At 37.1% G+C, this 22,123-nt stretch overlaps 2 protein-coding genes and 1 long non-coding RNA gene across 7 annotated transcripts in view; 1 reads left to right on the plus strand and 2 right to left on the minus strand.

Moving 5' to 3' along the window:
* Window positions 1–181: 181 nt before the first annotated feature.
* Window positions 182–17,930, minus strand: dctn2 (dynactin 2 (p50)). 2 transcript variants are annotated; one of them, XM_082136484.1, is made up of 14 exons: window positions 17,757–17,930; window positions 16,287–16,367; window positions 11,732–11,822; window positions 10,604–10,665; window positions 10,419–10,517; window positions 9,668–9,828; window positions 8,298–8,448; window positions 7,249–7,314; window positions 6,325–6,363; window positions 5,993–6,070; window positions 5,317–5,388; window positions 5,006–5,108; window positions 2,932–3,023; window positions 182–772 (listed from the first exon to the last, which is right to left on the minus strand). In XM_082136484.1, exons 1-14 carry the CDS (start codon window positions 17,790–17,792, stop codon window positions 686–688), a joined length of 1,218 nt encoding a protein of 405 aa, XP_081992610.1. In that variant the 5' UTR covers window positions 17,793–17,930; the 3' UTR covers window positions 182–685. The 2 variants fall into 2 exon arrangements, with proteins under 2 accessions (XP_081992610.1, XP_081992611.1); XM_082136485.1 differs by having other exon boundaries at window positions 11,732–11,828; window positions 16,299–16,367; window positions 17,757–17,929.
* A 406-nt stretch (window positions 17,931–18,336) lies between these two features.
* The window catches only part of kif5ab (kinesin family member 5A, b), a 54,190-nt gene continuing 50,403 nt past the window's right edge, over window positions 18,337–22,123 (plus strand). For 2 of the 4 annotated variants that reach the window (XM_082136364.1, XM_082136365.1), the window contains exon 1: window positions 18,337–18,799. In XM_082136364.1, coding sequence (XP_081992490.1) covers window positions 18,665–18,799 — 135 coding nt within the window. In that variant the 5' untranslated portion in view covers window positions 18,337–18,664. The remainder of the gene's footprint in view (window positions 18,800–22,123) is intronic. The other 2 variants (XM_082136367.1, XM_082136366.1) reach the window with 1 other exon arrangement.
* The window catches only part of LOC309474251, a 2,409-nt gene continuing 197 nt past the window's right edge, over window positions 19,912–22,123 (minus strand). Inside the window, exons 1-3 of the long non-coding RNA XR_014197268.1 lie at window positions 21,751–22,123; window positions 20,823–20,856; window positions 19,912–20,569 (exon numbers count right to left, since the gene is read on the minus strand). The exon at window positions 21,751–22,123 is cut by the window's right edge and continues 197 nt beyond it. This is a non-coding gene — a long non-coding RNA (uncharacterized lncRNA). The remainder of the gene's footprint in view (window positions 20,570–20,822; window positions 20,857–21,750) is intronic.

Here is a 22,123-nt window from a genome sequence, read left to right on the forward strand (position 1 = left end):
CTAAGCTGGAGAACAAACTAATGTCCTTATGAAAATAATATGTAGTGAATTAAAGCAATGCGTATAACGAGTGAATGGATTAAATCGTAAATATCAGCATCAGGAAAACTGATTTCTAACCCTGGAAAAGTTATGCACAACATTTTTACAGACACTTTATACACAAACAAGAGCATGAGACTGATTTCTGGAAGCATTTTATTATCCAGAGATGCCTTTGAAATTCTATATTGGAAAATTATCATAATTTGTGGACTGTGTTCCACACATTAATACAATAACGGTTGCAAGCGATCTCTCATGAGAACAAGTTAAAGTACATATAAGCCTGTATTTACACACAGCGTCTGCTCACTTCCGAAACAAAGTCCACGTCGATCGTGATGGAAAAGTGCTTCAAATCTCTCTCTCTCTGCTACAGACATCATCAGATCATCTCACAGACAGGCAGTCTGAGACTCTGGGTTTGCGTTTGTGTGCGTGACTTACAGTATCTGACGGATGAAGCGTCTCAGGAGGAAAAGGTGAAGCTTTAGGATGTTTGTAGTGTGAAACATTTTGGTCTCGAACTTCATCTAAACTTTGCGGAGAAACAAGAGGGCGACATGAGAAAAAGAGCTGGATTCTAATGTGAGGAACGTCAAACTGCCTCTTCCTTCGTTCTCTCTCCTCACGCGAGACGCTTTCACTTGGAGAGTTTCTTCATCCTCTGGTCCAGTGCGGAGAAGTTCTCCTCCACGGCCATCAGGTTCTCCTTCATGGTTTGCTGGACCTGAGAAAATCATTCAGACACCAGATATCATTTTTACTAGTGTGTGCAGGACACTACAGGGTTCCCACTCCTCGGTTCACTTCAAATTCAAGGACTTTCCAGGTCCAGTACCCTCAAACTCAAGGACTTAATGTGGGACACACTTCAAGTGAGAGCAAGGTTACATCGTGTTACCCTGTAAGATACATTGTTACAGTTTTGCGCGTGTGAACGTCATGGCAACGTACAACACAAAGTACCTCACGCGGGAAACACGACGTAACACGTAAATGCGCGTAACTAACGTAAATCAAGCGAGCTAGTGCGCATAGTCCATGAAGTGTTGGCGGAATAACACATTAGCGGAGCGGAGGGATTAAATAAATAAGGGATCCTATAAATCCTGATGTACTCGTTACATCATAAGAAGAATGGCATCTACGCTCATTTTAGTGTTTTTGTTTATCCCGAGGTTTTTCCGCAGGTTTTTCCCAGATCTGATGAAGGACCTGCGCCTGGACCCGATGTCATAGTGGGGTGCTAAAGTGCCAACTAGTTTCTCCTTATGGAGGATCCCTTTCCCACTCTACAGATAAAGCGTTGTCGGGAAAATGCGGTTCGCGGATCTGCCCTGAAGTGATACAATTCTGTATCAAAAATGTTAAGGCCAGACAAGTAGTTGTTTAAGGCTTGGTTTGTAGGGAATTACAAACCTGCGCACATATATTCAAACGCACATACCAATAGACTGAACTGGTAATACACATGTGCACGCCATCAGCGTTCTCACAGGTCTCGCGTTTAAAGACTGTGTAGAGTTTCCTGTTAGAATGGTGTCGTGTTAAAGCAGAACTCGGTAACTCTAGCGAACTCTAGTCACTTCTTCGCTGATTTTCCCTTTTGTTGTCGCATGTTTTCCCCACGAGCTCCCCCTACAGCTGTGGGGGGGCGTATATTTCACAACAAGGTCATAAAAACTCATTTGCGGCGGCCTCCTCCCCCTCTCTACCGCTGCTCATGTGCGTTTGTTTTGATCGGAGCAAGCCAACTGTATCGCGTGGAGCTATGTCTACCGAGGTGGGTAATCTGGTGATACATCATACATGCGTGTGTGTTTATGTCGAATTGCCATAAAGCAATTCGTGTTTCGCGCTCGTTCTCGTTCTAGTTCTCGCTTCTCACGAGACTTCCAATTTCTATCTTGCCGGGACGGTAGTCCCCAAGTTGCAAGGTTGGTTTTCCGCCTGGGAACGCTGGGGGGAGCGGGGAAAGTCACCAATATCACCAGAACAGGTTGTTTAACCATCCAAATGATTTCTAGACAGTTTTATTAAGTTAAAAAAGTTACCAAGTTCTCCTTTAATAACTAATGATCGTTGCGATGGAAGTGAATCAATCAAATTAACTTTAGCTGGAAAATAACTTTATTCAAGAACTGCTATAAAGCCAAAACTATCTCTGTTACTCTAAACTATCCTTGTATCTCTGTAAAGCCGCTTTGGAGCCGCAATCTACATTGTTAAAAGCGCTATATAAATGAAGACTTGACTTGATTATATGGACATTTGCACAAAATAAATTCATGCACTTTCAAGGACCTGTATCTGTGTGTGTTTACTATCAACAACTTTCCAGGGCCTTGACTTTTTTTTCTTTTTTTTATTCACAAACTCTCAAGAATTTCAAGGACGCGTGGGAACCCTGACTATAGTTCATTTATGCAAGTGAGGAGAGCAAAATAAAGAAAAAAAGTAAACTATGACATTATACCCAATAATTCTTCATACATACAGTGACTACCAGTAAAATGTATACAAATTTGTGACCAAATATTACTCAAACACTTTGAGCTGATCATGTTTTGCTGAAGTGTTTTGTCTTTAATTGCTAATGCTCTTTTTACACACAGACTGAACAAAATGAAGCATTGCTTGGTGATTGGTTGAGCTAAACTGGTATTATCTAATTGTGTAGTTAAATTTAACAGCTGACAGATATTCAACATAATTCATGTGTGAGACAGTCTAACAGAAGGACGGACAAAACCAGTCAAATATCAACTGAGTTCTGCTCATATTTTATTACCATTTTCTAAACTATAGTGAATAAACTGTGATAATGTGAGAAATGTTGAAGGTGTCTGAATAAATGTTGGTTGTAGTGTATTTCACGAGCATTACCTGCGTCAGAAGAGTGGTGTTGTCCTTCAGAGAGTTGTTGATCATCTGCTGTGTCGTGTCCAGATGGGTCAACAGCTGGCCAAACTGCATCGCTGAAACACCACGGAAAGAAGAATAAAGTAATAATACACACCTGTACAAACGGCATGAATACTTCCTGTATTTAGACTAGGGGTGTCATGATTCTCCAAATCCTCTATTAGATTACATTTTCGATTCGATAAAAAAAATTGCCATGCCATTTTTTGACTAGACTTTTATGCATAGGCGTAATTTACGGGTGGGACCTGTGGCCACCACTTTTTGCTAAGGTCGATATTGTCCCCACCACTTTTGAAACATCGCGCGGCACTAATATACTAATACAAATAAATAAAACATCTCCAGTTCACTAGCAGAGCATTCATTTAGTTCGTTTGTTAATAAATAAGAGGCGATCTAGCGCTGAAATGTGTTGCTTTTGAAGTCAAGTGATCAAAGTGCTCGTTGTGATCAGTGGCGCGGAGACTGTGTTCTCTTGTGGCTCGCACACAGTCTTCACTCGGACGTGCGCTTCAATCCGTTTCAGAGACTCTCTATTCGTTCCGGTGAAATTGCAAGACAACATGCACACAAACGTGTCCCTGCCTGATATACAACCACTGATAAACATAATCGGTTTTGATGAGGAAAAATAAACCTATACGAGTGCGGATTAGAGCCCAGAACCTCTGACACGCTTGGCAAAAGTTCTGCAACTGGACCATTTAAATACAAACTTAAAATTGTCGGATCAATGTATTTATTCACGTGAAAATTCTCACCACTAACAACATATATTAGACCTCATTAAACGACAAATTAAACCCAATGTACTATTTAAATCGATTGCTGGACATCGTAATGTTATTGTACATACATCTGATGATTTATGATTTAGCATTGTGCTTTTTTCCGCTTGGCAAGCCGACCGGACGTGACATGGGGGCGTGGCGTGGGGGCGTGGCATGGGGGTGTGGCGTGGGGGCGTGGCATGGGGGTGTGGCATGGGAGTGTGGCGTGGGGGTGTGGCGTGGGGGCGTGACATGGGGGCGTGGCATGGGGGTGTGACATGGGGGCGTGGCAGCAGCGACGATTACATTTTTTAATTCGAAGTTCGAGATTGTGACTTAATTTTGGTCGCTCCATCATAAAGTAATTACTGAAAATGAATCTCATGAAACTGTACAGAAATATCTAAGTCTTCTTTCACCCCACAAAAAAAAATATGTTTCTGCTATAGAACAACAGATCATCTTAAAACAATCTGCAATTATTCTAATTCTAATTATTATTTTGATGAGGTTTGTTATTGTTTTGGGGGAGGATTATGATAATAATAATAAAATATTTTGCTGCTATAGAACTTATCTTAAAATGATCTGTAATTATTATTAACAATAATAACAATAACATTTTTGGAATCATCATAAATACGAGTTTCCAGGTTGAAAAATTCCTATTCGGAAATTGGAAATTGCTAGTTGTAAATTGGACATGAACGGCCTCTCTCGTATTTTCTCAAGTACGCCCTCTCAAAATATCCAAACAATAATTATTATATAACAATAATAACAATCACATTTTTGGATGGGGGATTAATAATAACAACAACAACAATTTTATTATTCGTAGTACTATTATTTTGGGGGTTAATAATAATTATAATAATTATAATGATCTTTTTTTTTATATATTATATTTTGCAGAAAGAAAATGAGACCATTTTAGGAAATTTTTTGACTTTTTTTTACATTTTGCCAAATTTTCTAGCCAATTAAAAAGGTATTGAAAGGGGTGATGAAGTGATAGAGATGAAACAGATGATGAAGTGAAAGTGATGAAAGGGGTGAAAGGGATGATGAAGTGAAAGTGATGAAAGGGATGATGAAGTGAAAGTGATAAAAGGGATGATGAAGTGAAAGTGATGAAAGGGATGATGAAGTGAAAGTGATGAAAGGGATGATGAAGTGAAAGGGATGATGAAATGAAAGTGATGATGAAGTGAAAGTGATGAAGTGATAGAGATGAAAGTGATGATAAAGTGAAAGAATACCCTGTTCATGCAGCTCTTTGACAGCCGTCAGTCTCTGCACCACCTGTGGGAGGGACGTGGCCATCGCATCCCACTTCTGAACCACATCATACAGCTGAGACACCTGAAACACACGACACCTGCTCATACTACATCTGATGATGTCATCAGTACACGACACCTGCTCATACTACATCTGATGATGTCATCAGTACACGACACCTGCTCATACTACATCTGATGATGTCATCAGTACACGACACTTGCTCATACTGCATCTGATGATGTCATCAGTACACAACACCTGGTTCATTCAGTCATGTGGGACGCACCTTATTCTGGGTCTCAGCATCCTCGATGGCCGTCTTGTGTTTGGCAATTTCATTCATCTTCCCCAGAACACTCTGAAAGAAATCACACCACAGTCAGTCTCCACAGTAACAGCTCCACATACAGCCAAACCAAAAACTATTCAGAGATTTCATTTTTGATATTTCTTTACTAGTGTGTGCAGGACACTATAGTTTATTTATGTAAGTGAGGAGAGCAAAATAAAGTAAACTGTGACATATTACACCCAAAAATTCTTCATACAGCGACTACCTGTAACATTTATACAAATTTGTGACCAAATATTACTCAAACACTTTGAGCTGATCATGTTTTGCTGAAGTGTTTTGTCTTTAATTGCTAATGCTCTTTTTACACACAGACTGAACACAATGAAGCATTGCTTGGTGATTGGTTGAGCTAAACTGGTATTATCTAATTGTGTAGTTAAATTTAACAGCTGACAGATATTCAACATAATTCATGTGTGAGACAGTCTAACAGAAGGACGGACAAAACCAGTCAAATATCAACTGAGTTCTGCTCATATTTTAATACTATTTTCTATCGTGAATAAACTGATAATGTGAGAAATGTTGAAGGTGTCTGAATAATGTTTGGTTTGACTGTATACTCATATGATGATGATGATGATGATGATGATATCCTCATGTTCACCTGTAGTCGGGCTTCCACCTGGTCCAGTGTGGCGGCGTCCAGCGCACTGACACGAGCCTGCAGAAGCTCGATAGTGTCCTATGAGTTATGAGATATTATTACTCCCATCACATAACGACATTCACTCATTCTACATCAAGTTGTCAAGTGGTCTCCTAATCTGCTATCTATGTATTTTCTGATGATTCCAGTCACTAACATGCATGTTAAACTCCTTTTATTTTCATTAATGCGACTCTTTGACAGTCAAGATGTTGGTTGTTAATATTAATGGTGCTGTTTATTGATCAGTGTGTGTGTGTGTGTGTGTGTGTGTGTGTGTGTGTGTTCACCGTCAGACTGGCTCCCTGGACCCCGGCACTGAGCGGACCCTAAAAAAAAACACACACAAAAGGTTCAAAAGTTTGCATGTGTGTTTTATGTTTAGTATCATATTTGATGCATCAGGCTTTTATGGCTCATATAGTCTGATATAGTGAGAATATGGAGGAAAAACAGCTCAATTTTACTCAAAACTGAGCAAAAATATGCGGTTTGCTGCAGATTCTGATAATTATATGAAATTCTGATGCTTGTAAATCAGTGAGATCTTTATATCAGTAGCAGATACTTACATAAAATGCATATAAATATCAATATCTGCCAATAATATGTCTTATAATAAGATCATGATATTTAAATGCTTAGTTTTATGTTCAAAGCTCTGTAGTTTTAAAACATATAACGCAATACAATGATGATTGAGAGACGAACATATAAACCTTCCTCAGTTTGACACTCGTGATTTTTATATTAAATGATGATGGATAATCAAGTAAACCTGCTTCAGTCCAGTTTAAATATTACTAACAATATCAAAGTTATTCGTATGTTTACTTGATAAAAATCAGTGCAGATTTCAGATCATAAAGACACGAGCTGAAGGACGTTTGTACAATTAAACTAAAAGACTTTTACTTTATAAAAGAGTCTAAACTGTCAATCAGAGACAGAAGGACTGGAGGAGACTGACAGGTTTATCAGATCATGTTTATCATTTAGAGGCTTTAGAAATTCATGTATCAAATATGTGGCTTTATAGGATTAAAAGCATCAACTCCATCAGTATTGCTGGTAAACGTGTCTCGTGCACCAACTCTATCAGTGTGTGTGTGTGTGTGTGTGTGTGTGTGTGTGTGTGTGTGTGTGTGTGTGTGTGTGTGTGTGTGTGTGTGTATTAACTCCATCAGTTTAGCTGGTAAACGTGTCTCGTTCACCTGTTTATCCGAGCCGGAGCCGATCGACATCTCCAGTTCAGCCAATCGCCTCTCGAGCTCGGCGACCTACAGTCACAGAGAGAAGCTGTGCGTCAGGAAACACATCAGGAAGTGACATCACAACGGATTAGGTATTTGATCACAGGATTTTTGATAGGATTGCAGATGATCCGTACGGACCAGCTGTCCCACGATTCGGCACGCATGCAATTCGCAGATTAACTGCTAAATTTAACCATCATAGAGTGAAATTGTATAATTTGGATGCGTTTTGTCTTGCCAATTTACACATTCAAACTATTTTAAACGCAGGCAAAAAACTCAGGACTCGCAAGCAGGCCAGCTGACAGTGTTGCCTGGGCCCGGGACGAAATAATCTTACATAATAATAATAAACAATAATGATGGCGAACAGATAGAGCTAGGCTCATGAAGTTGGCATATTTGCATCAAAGAAAGAAATTTACACTTTACCATTGTAATGAAAACAGTTTAATAACGCAAGCTGGTGGTTAAATGCAGCAAAGACGAATTAACATTGTCATTTTCACTTGGTTTGAGCTAAGTGGGCGGGAGGTTGACTGTTTACTTCTCTTTACCTGTTTTTATTATATGTGTGTTTTGGTCTTAGTTTTGTGGTATTTTGCACTTTGAACAATTTACTTGACTAGCTACTGTACGCACTGGTGTTTTGTGTTCATTTTGTATTATCAAAAATGAATTCATTACGCTTTATTCATGTCATGCACTTCTCTAAAAACTGTAAAACATACAAAAAAAATACGATAGTATTGGTTAGGTCTCATTTGCGTAACGTCAGCAAATAGCATTTCAGCTCGGCTGTGAAGAGGGGCATGTAACTGGTTGGATCTACTGAACGAATACGCCCATCACTGACAGAGATCGCTCTGTTTTGAGTCTGAAAAGAGTCTCTTTTTTATTGCTGATCCGAAAAATGATCCGATCCGTGGCTCAAAAACCGTAAATGATCCGAACCGTGAATTTTGTGATCCGTTTACCAGTACGCCGGATGTTATACGAAGCCATACCTTGGCAGATTCAGTGAACTTCTCTTGCTCTGGTCGGCTGTGAAGCTCGTAGAGAATCACTCCATCCGGGCCTTTGGGCGGCGCTGTCTTTCCCTCTCCTCCTGAACCGCTCCGAACGCCCCGCGCCACTTCCAGCTGAGTCAACAACCGCCTGCGCCGAGAGAAACAGAGAAGAAGAGATGCTTCACACACATATAAGAGCAGGAAACTCCGATATGATAAATCATCATGTTCTGTGTTGTATTCAGGGTTCGTACACCTTTTCCAAGGTCAAATTCAAGCACTTTCAAGGTCCATTTTAAAGCTTTTTCCAGCACCTTACACCACCGTAAATTACTTACCAATACATAGTCAAAATTATTATTTAGTGTTTTCATCACATTAAAAGAGATAATGCTATAAACAGCCAAAATTGTGTTTTGTAATAGCAGAAGGATCAGATATTTAAGCAAATCACAAGTTTTATTTTTCAAAATGTATCACCGTTTAAGTAGATAATGCCTATGAATAATACTTTCATTATATTAATGTCCAAATATTGCTTCCCAGATAGTGTGATTTTCAGGCTGTAAAACTGAAGTAATTTCAAGGGCTGAAGATATGAAGACACAGGATTTGAACAGAAATATTTTACAGGCCTTGGTTTTGGGACACATTCTTGATATAGACGAGGTCTGGACAAAATCTGAGACAGTGCAACAACAACCTGTAATTCCATTTTAACCCAGAAGACTCTGACAGATAAATAGCCTAAATTAATAAATTAATAAATAAATGTATTTCATTGCCCAGACATATACATTAATCTACTGGAATAAGAGCAGTGTAAATATTGCATAAGGCCGTAGTGTCCGTGACGTTGATGTTTCTGAAGAGCGTTTTTGAAGCCCAAAGTGGGCGGAGCCGGCCGTCGCCATCTTGTTAGCGCGTCAATCCCGGATAAACAAAAATGGGCAAAGAGGCGAATTAGCTGAGGTGACGTGATGCTAACAGACAGCAGACAAACGGCTAGTAGTGACATCAGCGGCAATCCACCTGTCACTCAAGTGGCCACGCCCTTAATTATGCAGAACTTTAAGGCTCAATTTAATTTAAACGGATGAGTTATAAAAAAAAAATACACCCCCCTCAAGCTGTCATTAAAGGGACACACAAAACAAAGCGTTTTTGCTCACCCTCAAAAAGGGGGAATTTTAACATGCTATAAAAAAAAAATTTCTGTTAGGTTTTTTGAGCTAAAACTTCACAGACACTCTGGGGACATCAGAGACTTATTTTACATCTTGTAAAAAGGGGCATTATTCATTATACCACCCCTTTAAGACTAGTCTGAGCAGTTTCTGCAAGCAGCCACAGAAGTCTCGACTCACTTGGCTAGAGCTCCGTCAGGGTCGGTGAGGTTGATGTGGGCGTTGGGTCCGAGCAGAGAGTCCAGATGAGCAGAAACCAGCTGCTGTTTGAGCTGAGCCGCTTGCTGAGCCAAAGCCACCGGAGTCAAGCGCTCCTCGGCACTGCTCTCTTTAGTGGTGACCTGCAGGACACACACACACACACACACACACACACACACACACACGCATGAACGTCACAGTAAAACATGAGCTGTTTGTCAGCGGCACTGCTTTCTTCAGGGGTGGAAACAAGTCACCATGAAATCAAAATTGACACTTTGTATCTTTTCTATGGAATATTGCAGATGGTGATATGAGAACTCGCATGAATGAAAGAGAAGCAGATGTTTCAATAAAAACTAGAACTTGAAATGAAAATGAATTAAACCTAAATAGCAATATCAAAAAAAAAAAAAAAAAAAAAAAAAAATGATTGAAATAAAATTGAAAAAATATATAAAAATAAAATCCAATTCAAAACTAAAATAAAACTAAAATAACAGATATAATTTCCGGTATAAAGAACCAACTTATACTGTGAAAAAGTATTATTATAAATGATTATCATTTTATTATTTATTACTTTTTTCATTTCTATTAAATTTAAACTTATTTATAGTCATGTCATTTTTATTTAATTTTTCAATCAAATTTTTATGTGAATATTGCAGATGGTGAGAGTATATGAGACCTCGGAAACGTGAAAGAAAAGCCGATGTTTAGTTCTGACCTGAATACGCTCCACATCTTGGCAGAGCTCGTGAATCTCGTTCACCAGCCGCTGATACTTCTGCTGAGGAGTTTCCTTCACGCCACAGCCCTCGGCTAACTGCAGGACCAGAGGACATTAATCAGGACAAACCATGAGGGACTCCAATAAACCAAAGGAATCAAGAAGCGGTTCGAATCACTCACGAGCTCGTATTCTCCAGACTCGTAGCCCACCCTGCTGGTCTTACTGATGCGGTCCGAGAAATCTGCACACAATCACACCAGTCTTATTTTAGCATCATTAAAATAGTATTATAGATCTTATTAATATTGTGCATATATATATATATTATTTTATATAATTTTTAGTAATTTTGTTGTGCTTTTTTGTCATTTTAATAATTTTTTGATACATTTTTATTTATTTTAGTACATCAAGTTAAACTACATGAAAATGAGAAATGTTGCATTGGCAACTAGCTGATATAAAATATATTTGTTGAAAATCCAGCTTTTAATGTTGTTTATGTGTCTATGTGGTGTTTTTAATATGCTTTAAGACAAACCATGTGTAAGTTCATAAGTCGACACCATTGCGGAGTATTTCCTCCTTAAAACTGCAGTGAACCAAAGACAGTCTCAAACACACGCTTTGAAATCGCTGGTGTTTCTGACGTCACAAACTACCTTGTAACCAATCAGATCAACGTGTGATCGTCAACCAGTGGATCTCTGAGCTGAGTGAGTGAGCGGAGGCGGGGCTCATTTGCATATTCATAGAACCGCGTATACTAAATGAGGCAAGAGTGTCGAGTTACATTCAAAATATTTTAAGGCATGAAGAAATATTTTTTCAAGAAAAAAACTTTTAAATATTACATTTTGGTGATCAGAGATGAGTTAAGGAATAACATTACTGACTACAATTACTGACTATTTAATTTCTGGTAAAAAATGTCCATCTCAAGTAAAAAAAAATCGAATGGTTTTTGTTTACTATAATAAAAGTAAAACATTAGTCAGACACAAGCAAAACCAGATCCAGTTTCTCTGACTGAATTTACACATCTGTAAACTATACTATTGATCAAATCCTTACTTTGTTGACAAACATCAATTATAAACTAACCATCTTTACTGAAACATAATTTAGACGCTATCAAAAAGATGTTTTTATGAGTCGGCATTGATTCATTATAACAGCTTGAATGCATCTCGTCTCTTACGAAAACGACCAGTGAAATTTAAAGTTGACATTTAAACATTCACAAGAGAGTAACAAATGAGAACAACAAACATAACAAAGATGTGAGATCACATCGCTGTACTCACCCAAACCCTTGGTGCTGACGTGTTTGTCTTTGAACTTGTCGTAAGCGGCGTTGGGATTGACGACGATCCGCTCCACGCTGTCGCTGCACAGCTCCTCCTGTGAGACGAGTTATCAACCAATCACACGAGAAACGCATGCAGCTGATCATAAAGGAGACGCTTCTGAAGCTCTGATTGGCTGAATCTTTGAGGCAGATAAGCCCCTCCCACAGAAGGGGCGTGGCTGATTGAAATGTTGATTTTAAGAGTGACGTGCGTGTCGTGATCACACAGGACTTTTGTGCAGCTCAACTGATTTAATTCACTCAAACAGAAACACGTGACTCGTAGACCATCATGCATCAGTGCGTGCACCAAACAATATATCCTCTCAAACACACACATCAATCTGACAGGAGGAGATTCAAGCCGACGGTGTTTAATAAGCTCCAGAATCGTCTAAAATACTGCAGCAAACTGAAAACATCTATGCTTGACTGCAAAACTGTTTAGTGTGTTACTACTAGGGTGCTTTCTATGGCTCATTCCCTGCTTTAAATGTACATTTAATTTAGTAAAAACTACTAAAAGTTCATTATGAAAGAACACTATGCAGCTGAAACGTCTGTTCGTTGCTCTGAGGCGTCTACTGTGGCCATTAAGCTGGAGAAACATGAACACACACTTCCACAGACTGATGAATGCAAGCGTACGGTGAACCCACACGGTATTTGACACTTTTCTGTTTTTAATTGGCTGGGAATGTCAGAACGAAGGGCATTTTCACCATCATTTAAAGCACATATGTTGCAGACACAGACTTCTCATTTCTGGAGAATCACTGAGACGAGGACATGACGGAGAACCAGAGATGATGCAGGACCTTTACGAATCTCACGAACCGACTGACTAATTTTGCTTCCACATTTTACATTGTAATGTTCCTGTCAAACGTTTAACCCCTTAACTGTCACCCCTCCCCCTTTTTGAGAATAAATGTGAAAATGCACTATCCAAACTTAAATGTTTGTTATTCAAGATTGCTTTAGAATATAGACCTATGTTAAGTATGAAAAAAATTATGAAAGTTTAGATTTACTGTTAATCAAATATTAAGATATTAAGCAGCACAACTGTTTCCAGCATTGATAATAAATCAGCATATTAGAATGATTTCTGAAGGATCATGTGACCAAGATCAAAATCTTAAAGCTTTTAATATTTCACCAATTTTTTACCAAATAAACGCAGGCTTGATGAGCATAAGAGAATCGCATTATTTTATATAAAATATATATTTTACAAATAATTTTACTATAAAATCAAAGCCATATATCTAACAAAGTTGTGTTCCAAATTTCAAATTGATATCACAAAAAGTTTTGATTTTGAGATTTTGTTCTGTACCAAAAACATCCACCGGGCGTCGACAGCATTCTATAGAATTATTTTTTTGATGCATTTTCCTGTAACAAATTAATACATTTCTGTCCAAATATCACATCTATCACAAAATAGTCACCAAATATGGAACCTTAAGACTCAGACCTATCCGACGATATCTTATATGATGATAATAAAGTAGTTAAAATAAATTTTGAAATATATGAAACCTGACGACGCCCACTAGGGGAGGAGCCAGCTAAAAGAATTTAAAGTACCATTTCCATGGTAACGCAATGTCCAATTTCAAAATGGTTTTCACAGGATGAATTTTTGAGTTTCTAAGCTTTCGAAATATACCTAATATATGATTATTAAAACAAGTGATAGTTAAGGCGGTGATAGTTAAGAGATTAAAGAGATCTAATACTAGTCTGCACTTTACAGGGCATTAATTATTGTTCAGTATTGCCAATCACATTAATGCTCAGAAGGGGAAGCATTAGTCCAAATGCGTGTGGAGTTCACAGATGCACATGCACAGATCGCGATCTGATTGGTTTAGAAGAGTCACTGGGTGTTAAAGGGGAATCAGAAACTCTTACCAGCTCCTTGGGTCCCCAAAGACAGTTAGAGCAAAAGAGAAAGAGAAAAACAGAAGAGAGTGAGGAAGAGAAAGAGAGAGAGATATTAATGTAGTTATCATATGACATGCACAACAGGAGCTGAAGGGAAGGGAGAACAGAGCGCTGTGTTGTGAGTATCACTGGATTGCTTGTATATTTCATCAGTCTTATCTAGAGCCGCAGGGTCTCATTCCTACAACTGATCCTGCATTTCTTCATCTGATCATCTTATGAACACAAAACTGCTCTCAGGTCAGTGGGTAATGTTATCTCCATCTGCTAAGAAGAGCTTTACACAAGAGCAAATGCTGAAAGCACTCAAACACACGAGACAGTCTGTGAAAACGAGCATGTCAAACATTAGTCGTGTTGTTCTGGGAAGAGAGCAGATGTTAGTGACACAGACTCCATCACTTCAGGAATAAGAAGGATGAGGGAAGCAATGCATCCAGATCAGAGTTACACACATACGGAGAGACTGGAGGGAGAAGGGCTGCACAATTCATCAAAATAAAACCGTAATTGCAAATCACAAAGACTGCGATTACAGTTTCCTTGTTACACATGTGACCCCGGACCACAAAACCAGTCACATGGGTAAATTTTTTTAAATTGAGATTTATACACCATATGTACGCTGAATAAATAAGCTTTCCATTGGTTTATGGTGTGTTAGGATAGGACAATATTTGGCTGATATACAACTATTGTAAATCTGGAATCTGAGGCAAAAAAAATCTAAACATTGAGAAAATCTCCTTTAAAGTTGTTCATTTATGTTCACGATTGTGCAGCATTCACTCACACAAATACATGTTTTATATATTTACAGTAGAAAATTTACAAAGTATCTTCATGGAACATGATCTTTACTTAATATCCTAATGATTTTTGGCATAAAATAAAAATCAATAATTTTGACCCATACAATGAATGTATTGTTGGATATTGCCACAGATAAACTAGTGTGACATGTGACTGGTTTTGTGATCCAGGGTGACATGTTACATGTACTTACCATAGTAATAACAGTGAATTATGCATAATTACATGCAAGTGACCCTCAACCAAATCCTACCCTAACCCTATAGTAAGTACATGTAGTTAACTAATATTACTCAGGACTTAAATATATAATTACACTGTAACAATGACACCATAAAATGAAGTGCAACCAAAAATAAATGTTCGCTGCTTTAAGGCCAATATAAAAAATGTATTAAATACAAAAATAATTAAGACACCCATGAATATTAGTTGTTTATAATTTTATAATATTATAATTTTACAGTTGTAGAGTTATTACATTATTTCTAGTGCTGGACAACGATTAATCGCATCCAAAATAAAAGTTTGTGTTTACGTAATACATGTGTATAATTATTTTGTATATATATAAATAAATACACACATATGCATGTATATATTTGAGAAATATTTGTATGTGTATACCGTATATTTCTACATAATTGATATTATATAAAGTATAAATATTTTATACATAAATAACACACAAAATAATTATACACAGTACACACACATATATATCATGTAAAAAGAAACTTTTATTTTGGATGCGATTAATCGTTGCCCAGCACTAATTATTTCTCCTAAATCATTTCCGATTTTACGGTAAAATATTACAATATTAATATTTTGTATAACATTTTTATTTGGTAATATTAATAATATATTTAAAAAAAATTATAATTGGTATTTTATATTCATACTGATATATAATAAAAAAATGTTGGCCAAATTGTGCAGCCCTTTAAATAAGCACAGCAAACTTTTTTTAAATTGCATTTTATATCACAAAATGTCTCTAAAAAATTGCAAATTAGATTTTTTTCTTACAAATTGTGCAGCCCTAGAAGTACATTTTTATTTATATAGCACTTTTAAAGTGCTTTATACAATATAAGAACATATTCTATAAGCAGAGTGATAGAAGGAAGTTAGTGAAAACACACACACACACACACACACACACAACTTCTGTCAAACGGTCAAATTTACCACCTTTTGTTCCTTAAAACACACTTAAACAGCTAAACGTCACTCCACACCATTTCTCAGGAACTTAGTGATAGTTCTAACAAACAGCATTAAGTTTACATATTTAAGTTAGAAACCCTGAATACACGAGCCATATTCTATAAACAAAGTGATAATATTACAGGAGTAAACCAGTCATTGAGTCATCGAGGTTATTCATTATAACTATATAGAGCAGGTTACAACCTGTAACACACTTTTACCAATTCACACCTTTATCATAATGTAATAATAAGCCCACAACATACACACACAGGCAAAACTAGTTATATAAGAACCAAAATAATAATTGTGTGACTGTCCCGGATTAGAAAACAGGCGAAAGGCAGGAAGATTTCAACCCATGCATTTACTGCATTAGAGAAACATGGACGTCTTACTTGCACAAACTAGCATCCGGAGCGGGTCAAACAGTGATGGTGGGTTAGTGAACGGGGAGGGAAAGTAGAATTAGCTCTAATGTGAGTCACTGCACACACACACACACACACACACACACACACACACACACAGATACTCACCGACTCAAACTGCGCCTGATCATCCTCGGGCAGATCACTCGTCTCGTAGACGTCCGGCTCGTTGGAGGCCTGAGAGGAAATTATGTCATTTTAATAATAATGTCACTTCAGTAAAATAATGTCAAAGGCACATATCAGACTTAAATCCTCGAGAGAGAGAGAGAGAGAGAGAGAGAGAGAGAGAGAGAGAGAGAGAGAGAGAGAGAGAGAGAGAGAGAGAGTGTGTGTGTGTGTGTGTGTGTGTGTGTGTGTGTGTGTGTGTGTGTGTATACACTGACTGTATATATACAGTGCCGGTCAAAATAGTAAAACATAACTATTTTTAATGTTTTTGAAAGAAGTCTCTTATGCTCATCAAGCCTGCATTTATTTGATCAAAAATACAGAAAAAAACTGTAATATTGTGAAATATAATTCAAATTTTGAATAATAATTTTCTATTTTAATGTAATTGTAAATATAGTTTATTTCAATGATCAAAGCTGTGATTAAATTTTAAATAAATACTGTTCTTTATTAGCTATTTACTCATCAATGAATCCTGAAAAAAAGTATCACATGTTACAAAAAAAAAATATTAAGCAGCACGATAATAAATCATCATATTAGAGTGATTTCTGACGGATCATGTGACACTGAAGACTGGAGAAATTATGCTGCAAATTCAGCTTTGAATATTTCACAATATTACTGTTTTTTTCTGTATTTTTTAATCAAATAAACGCAGACTTGATGAGCATAAGATACTTTTTTCATAAGCATTAAAAATAGTCATGTTTCCAAACTTTTGACCGGTACAGTACCGTGACACACAAACTTTATATACATTTAATTTACATTTAATATCCAAAAAAAGCAGGAGGAAAAAACTGAATAAAACTATTTATGGATGTAATTTTAAAGACTGAGGGGACAAATGTAAAAACCTGTAAGTAAGCACCACAGACTTACAGTATTGCTAATGTAAACAACACAGACTGACATAAGCATAATAAAAGACTGCAATAACATGACATATTAAAATATTGACATTATAATCCAGCAATCTTACATCTGGCCAACGCCCTTAGCATCTTAACATCTATTTCTCACAGCATACCTACAAAATAAAGGTGTGCAACAGCCCCTTTACACAACATATAAGCAACAGTGATTGCTGGAAAATCTGTATTTTAAGCGATATTTATTAACTCTGTCTGTTATGTTTAACAAGCATTCGTCGCAAACGTAAGCTAACACACCTCTTAACAATCTAGAAATTCAAGAATGTCAAATAACTCCATTACTCCATTACAATCGTGTGCGTCTTATATTTACTAAGGACACTTAGTAAGTCTGTAAATGTGAATTTATATATGAATGTTTCGCTCCGAATCCCCTCAGACCGCTAGCCTCGGCTAATGCTAATGCTAATATACCGCACTGTTATTGTTGATATGGACTGAATGAATCACTTACGATGCCCGGCAGGTTGGCATACTTCGGGTCGGCCATTGCAGCGCGTTATGTAAAAGCAGTTTAATATGAATTTATATGCGGTGTGTGTTTCTTTACTGCAGTTTGTAAGGAGAAATACACGGCTGAATGATGCGGATGACGCGCGAGCGTACACAGACAGGACACAACGACAGCTATGATGTCACTCACACAAACAAAACCTCGCGCAATCTCGCGAGGATTCAATTTCAAGCCCTTTAGTTCGTTATAATTTACTTGTATACCTTGCGTAATGTATTCTTTCACAATTATGTATTTATGGAATTTATATTATTCTCTCTATCTATTTATGCAACTTGGATTTATTGTGCTTGTGTTTAACAATGATAATTTGTTTTTTATTTTAATTTATTTTTAATAAAGGTTAATATATCAGGGTTTATAAAGTCTTTATAAGCCATAAAGTGTATACATACATTTCTTTGTGCTGTCTGAAAGTAGTTTTTGGCTCAAATAAATGTAAGTTGTCGTGTTGACAGCACAAGCCCCGCCCCCTGTCAAATACCGACCAATCAGAGAGGCGCGGTACCACGCGCGTGTGTCTCCGTATCCCTGCAGCATCACTGCACATCTGCAGCACTGATTACACTCACAACACAACCTCGAGAGAGCGATGCACAGAAAACACCCCAGTATTATGCGTTTGGTCTGATGTTTTAACGACGGATTCTATTTGCACAATGTTTTGATGCGCATTTGCGACGTTCACTGGGCGCGCGCTTCTCATCAAACGGATTATTCATCCTGATTATTTCTCCTGTCAGTGAACGCTGTTCATCTCCTCAGGACTGTGTGCATTAGATCTGAAGAAACAGAGACACACGGCATTGTTGCATCTGTAGGAGGCTTCAGTCCAGCATCATCGCAGGATGGCTGATGATAATAACAGCGCAGAATGCAACATCAGGGTGTTGTGTCGGTTCAGACCCCTGAATCAGTCCGAAACCCTCCGTGGAGACAAATATATCCCCACATTTCAAGGAGATGACACTGTTATCATTGGGGTAAGTTGATGCAAGTTCTCCTCTTGAGATTTTATAAATAGACAGATGTTTATCAGTACATTGACGCAGATGATCACAGTCCAAATTCATTTTCAAAGTTTCATTTTCACACTCCTCCAGATGGTGATGTTAATTTTTAATGAAATGCTCACTTGTGCATACTGATGATCTGATTAATTCGGATTTGTGTCGTATGCACATATTTATGCATGTATTTATAAATATCTAAACAACAATTCAGAACAATTGAGTCAGAACTTCATATGTGTTTATAAAAGCATTAATGCATCTCTCTCTCTCTCTCTCTATATATATATATATATATATATTTATATATAATTCCTGAGAACTTGAGTGTTCAGCACAGTCAGATCAAATGATTATTTAATGTAAAATCTGCATGCTTTAGTTTTACAATGTAGCCTACACTGTAAAAAAAAAAACTGTGAAAAAACGGTATTATTCCGGCAGCTGGGGCGCCAGAAAATTACCGTAAAATAACGGCAAAAAACAATCTCGTTAAAATACAGTAATTTTCCATAATTAAATAACAGATTATATCTTTAATATTACATAAAATCGTATGTAATTATTGGGATTTTTAACGTTTAAAAAAAGTCATATACACCTTTAAAACAATTAAATACTGTAAATTTAAGGTTTTATACAAATAATTTTATATAATAATGCTGTCTATCTACAGTAATTTTCTTTTAATATAGTTTTTCTGTGTAAAATAACAATGAAATTATGTATAAAAAATGCACACAAGTACATAAATTCAAATACAAATGTTTGTAAATTTACAGTTTTTATTTTTATTTGTACCGATCCAATTTCACAACATCTCTAATTAAGTTCTTAATAATAGCAAATGTACAGTCAATTTCTTTTAAATTAACTAAATGTATGAGTACAGAATACCTGCTGCATATTTACAGTATTAGTAATTGAACAAACACTAAACATCAAGATAAGTGATTGATAGGAAATAGATCCTTAGTATATAATTTAGAACATGTAAATATATCCACAATAAAAAGCAATTACCGTATACCTTTACAGTATAACTTATTTTAACATTTACAATTACATTTTATCTAAAGTGACTAACCAATTAAGATAATAATTAAAGATAATAAAAAGCAACAAGTGCAGTGACAAGTCCCAGTTAGTCGCACAGTACACATAGCAAGGTTTTTTTTTTTTTTTTTTTACAAAGATATAGTATTATTGGGTGAAGTGTTTATGAAAAAGATGGATCTTTAGCAGTTTCTTGAAAATGTGTTGAGTTGCGCCGGTCATTCCACCACCAGGAAACAGTCCAGGTAAATGTCAGTGAAAGTGGTTTTGTGTCTCTTTGGGATGATGGCACCACAAGGCGCCGTTCACTTGCAGAACACATGCTTCTGGAGGACACATAGATCTGAAGCAGTGAGTTTAGGCATAGGGCTACCTTTAAAGACAACTCTTGCTGCAGCATCTGGATCAGTTGCAGAGGTTTGACTGATACTGGAAGAGCTGCCAGGAGAGCATTACAATAGCCCAGTCTGGATAGAACAAGAGAGTTGTGTAGCTCCGATAGGAAGGGCCTGATCCTCCTAATGATAAGGCAAATCAGCAGGATCACAGCAAGTATGTTTTGGCTGAAAGTTGAACCATAAGCAGTTCTGTCTTGGCAAGGCTGATTTGAAGGTGAAGGTCATTCATCCAGCAAGAATTTTCCATCAGGTAGGCTGAGATGCGAGCAGCAACCGTCAGATCATCTGGCTGGATTAAAAGGTAGAGATATGTGTCATTAAGATATTAGTGATAGGAAAAGTCATGTTTCTAAATGACAGAGCCTAGTTAAAAAAAAGAAAGAAAGATGGGTGGGTGGAATCTAACACAATCGTAATCTTGCTGTAGCAAATCCAAACCTTGTGCATACTTTTAGTGCAATCATATGGAATCAGAAGACTGTTATGAACATATGGAATCAGAACCATTATGATTTTTATGTTTTAATGAATTCTTCCCATACCTTGTTTGCCATGATCATCTGCTTTCCACGTGACCTGAAATCACACACACACACACACACAAGTTATTTTAAAACTCAGTATTAACGTTAGATTTACACATGTCAGAATATGTTCCATTGGGACAATGCAAAAACTCAACTGACTATGATCTTGAAGCTGAGCTGGAAAGGCCAGCAGTAATATTTTGAGCTGCCATGTGATTTTAGCTAAGTTACATTTATAGAAAGTAACATTAAATGAATATGATTTACTGTGACCTAGACCTAGATACACCTAGGGGTTCATCATGTTGTATTCATATTCTAGTCTTCCTGTTCTAGGCTTTCCTGTATCATCAACAAGTACGTTAAGTTACAGACAGTATTTCGATTTCTTAACGGTCTTAATAAAGTTAGTCATGTTAACTATTACGAAATAAACAAAAGAAACACAGTAACGTTAGGCCTATTTTTAGTAAAACTGTGGCTATTACAATGGTAAAAAAATCAGCTAAAAACGTGTTTACTACAATTTTACTATAATAAAATAAAGTAAAAAAAAAAAGTTTACGAAAAAAAAATAAAAAATTTGAAAAATAAAGTTTTCAGCTTCCAGACATGGTTTCAAAATGTCCCGCCATTTAAGAGATTGGTTTAATGTTACTGACTATCATAACGAAGATTTTATACACAATTATGGACTTTAATATGAATAACAAGTCTACTAAAGATTGTTTTAGGTCTATAAGTTAACAAGTAAGTTAGTTCAACTGATCTTTCTTAACACAGATCGATAATTGAAAAGACCCATGCTGCATTTGTGTTTTGCCCTCGACGCCAGTTATGACTGAACATAATTTAAGAATGCTAACGTTAGCATGGAAACAGTCTAACCACTTAACACAAATGTAATATAAAATATCATTTACATGTAGTATTAGACTCTTACCTCAGCCGTTGATCGGTCGGGATGAGGTCTGCTGTGACGAACCAGGCTCACTGAAAAAGGGCGCGTTATTTCCGGACTGACTGACTGACACCAGACTACAGCTAATATGTGTTCAGCAGCGCTCCTGCTCACGGCTGCTTCTGTCGAATACGATTATAGCTCTGAATTCAAATCTCCCGCTTGCCCTTGACACAGATCGACGACAGAGACAGATTTGTAGCTAACCGTTGTGGGCTGGGCGGGACTAAGCAACGAAACGTAATGGCGGATCATTTGAATCTGCGCGCGGCCGCGCGCGCGGGCACACACACACACATTCAAACGCACACAAAGCCACGCAATGTGCAGCAACGCAGATTTGGAAAAACGATTC

The sequence above is a fragment of the Leuciscus leuciscus genome (genome assembly GCF_965113295.1).
Source record: "Leuciscus leuciscus genome assembly, chromosome: 14".
In the NCBI taxonomy this organism is placed as follows: Eukaryota; Metazoa; Chordata; class Actinopteri; order Cypriniformes; family Leuciscidae; genus Leuciscus; species Leuciscus leuciscus.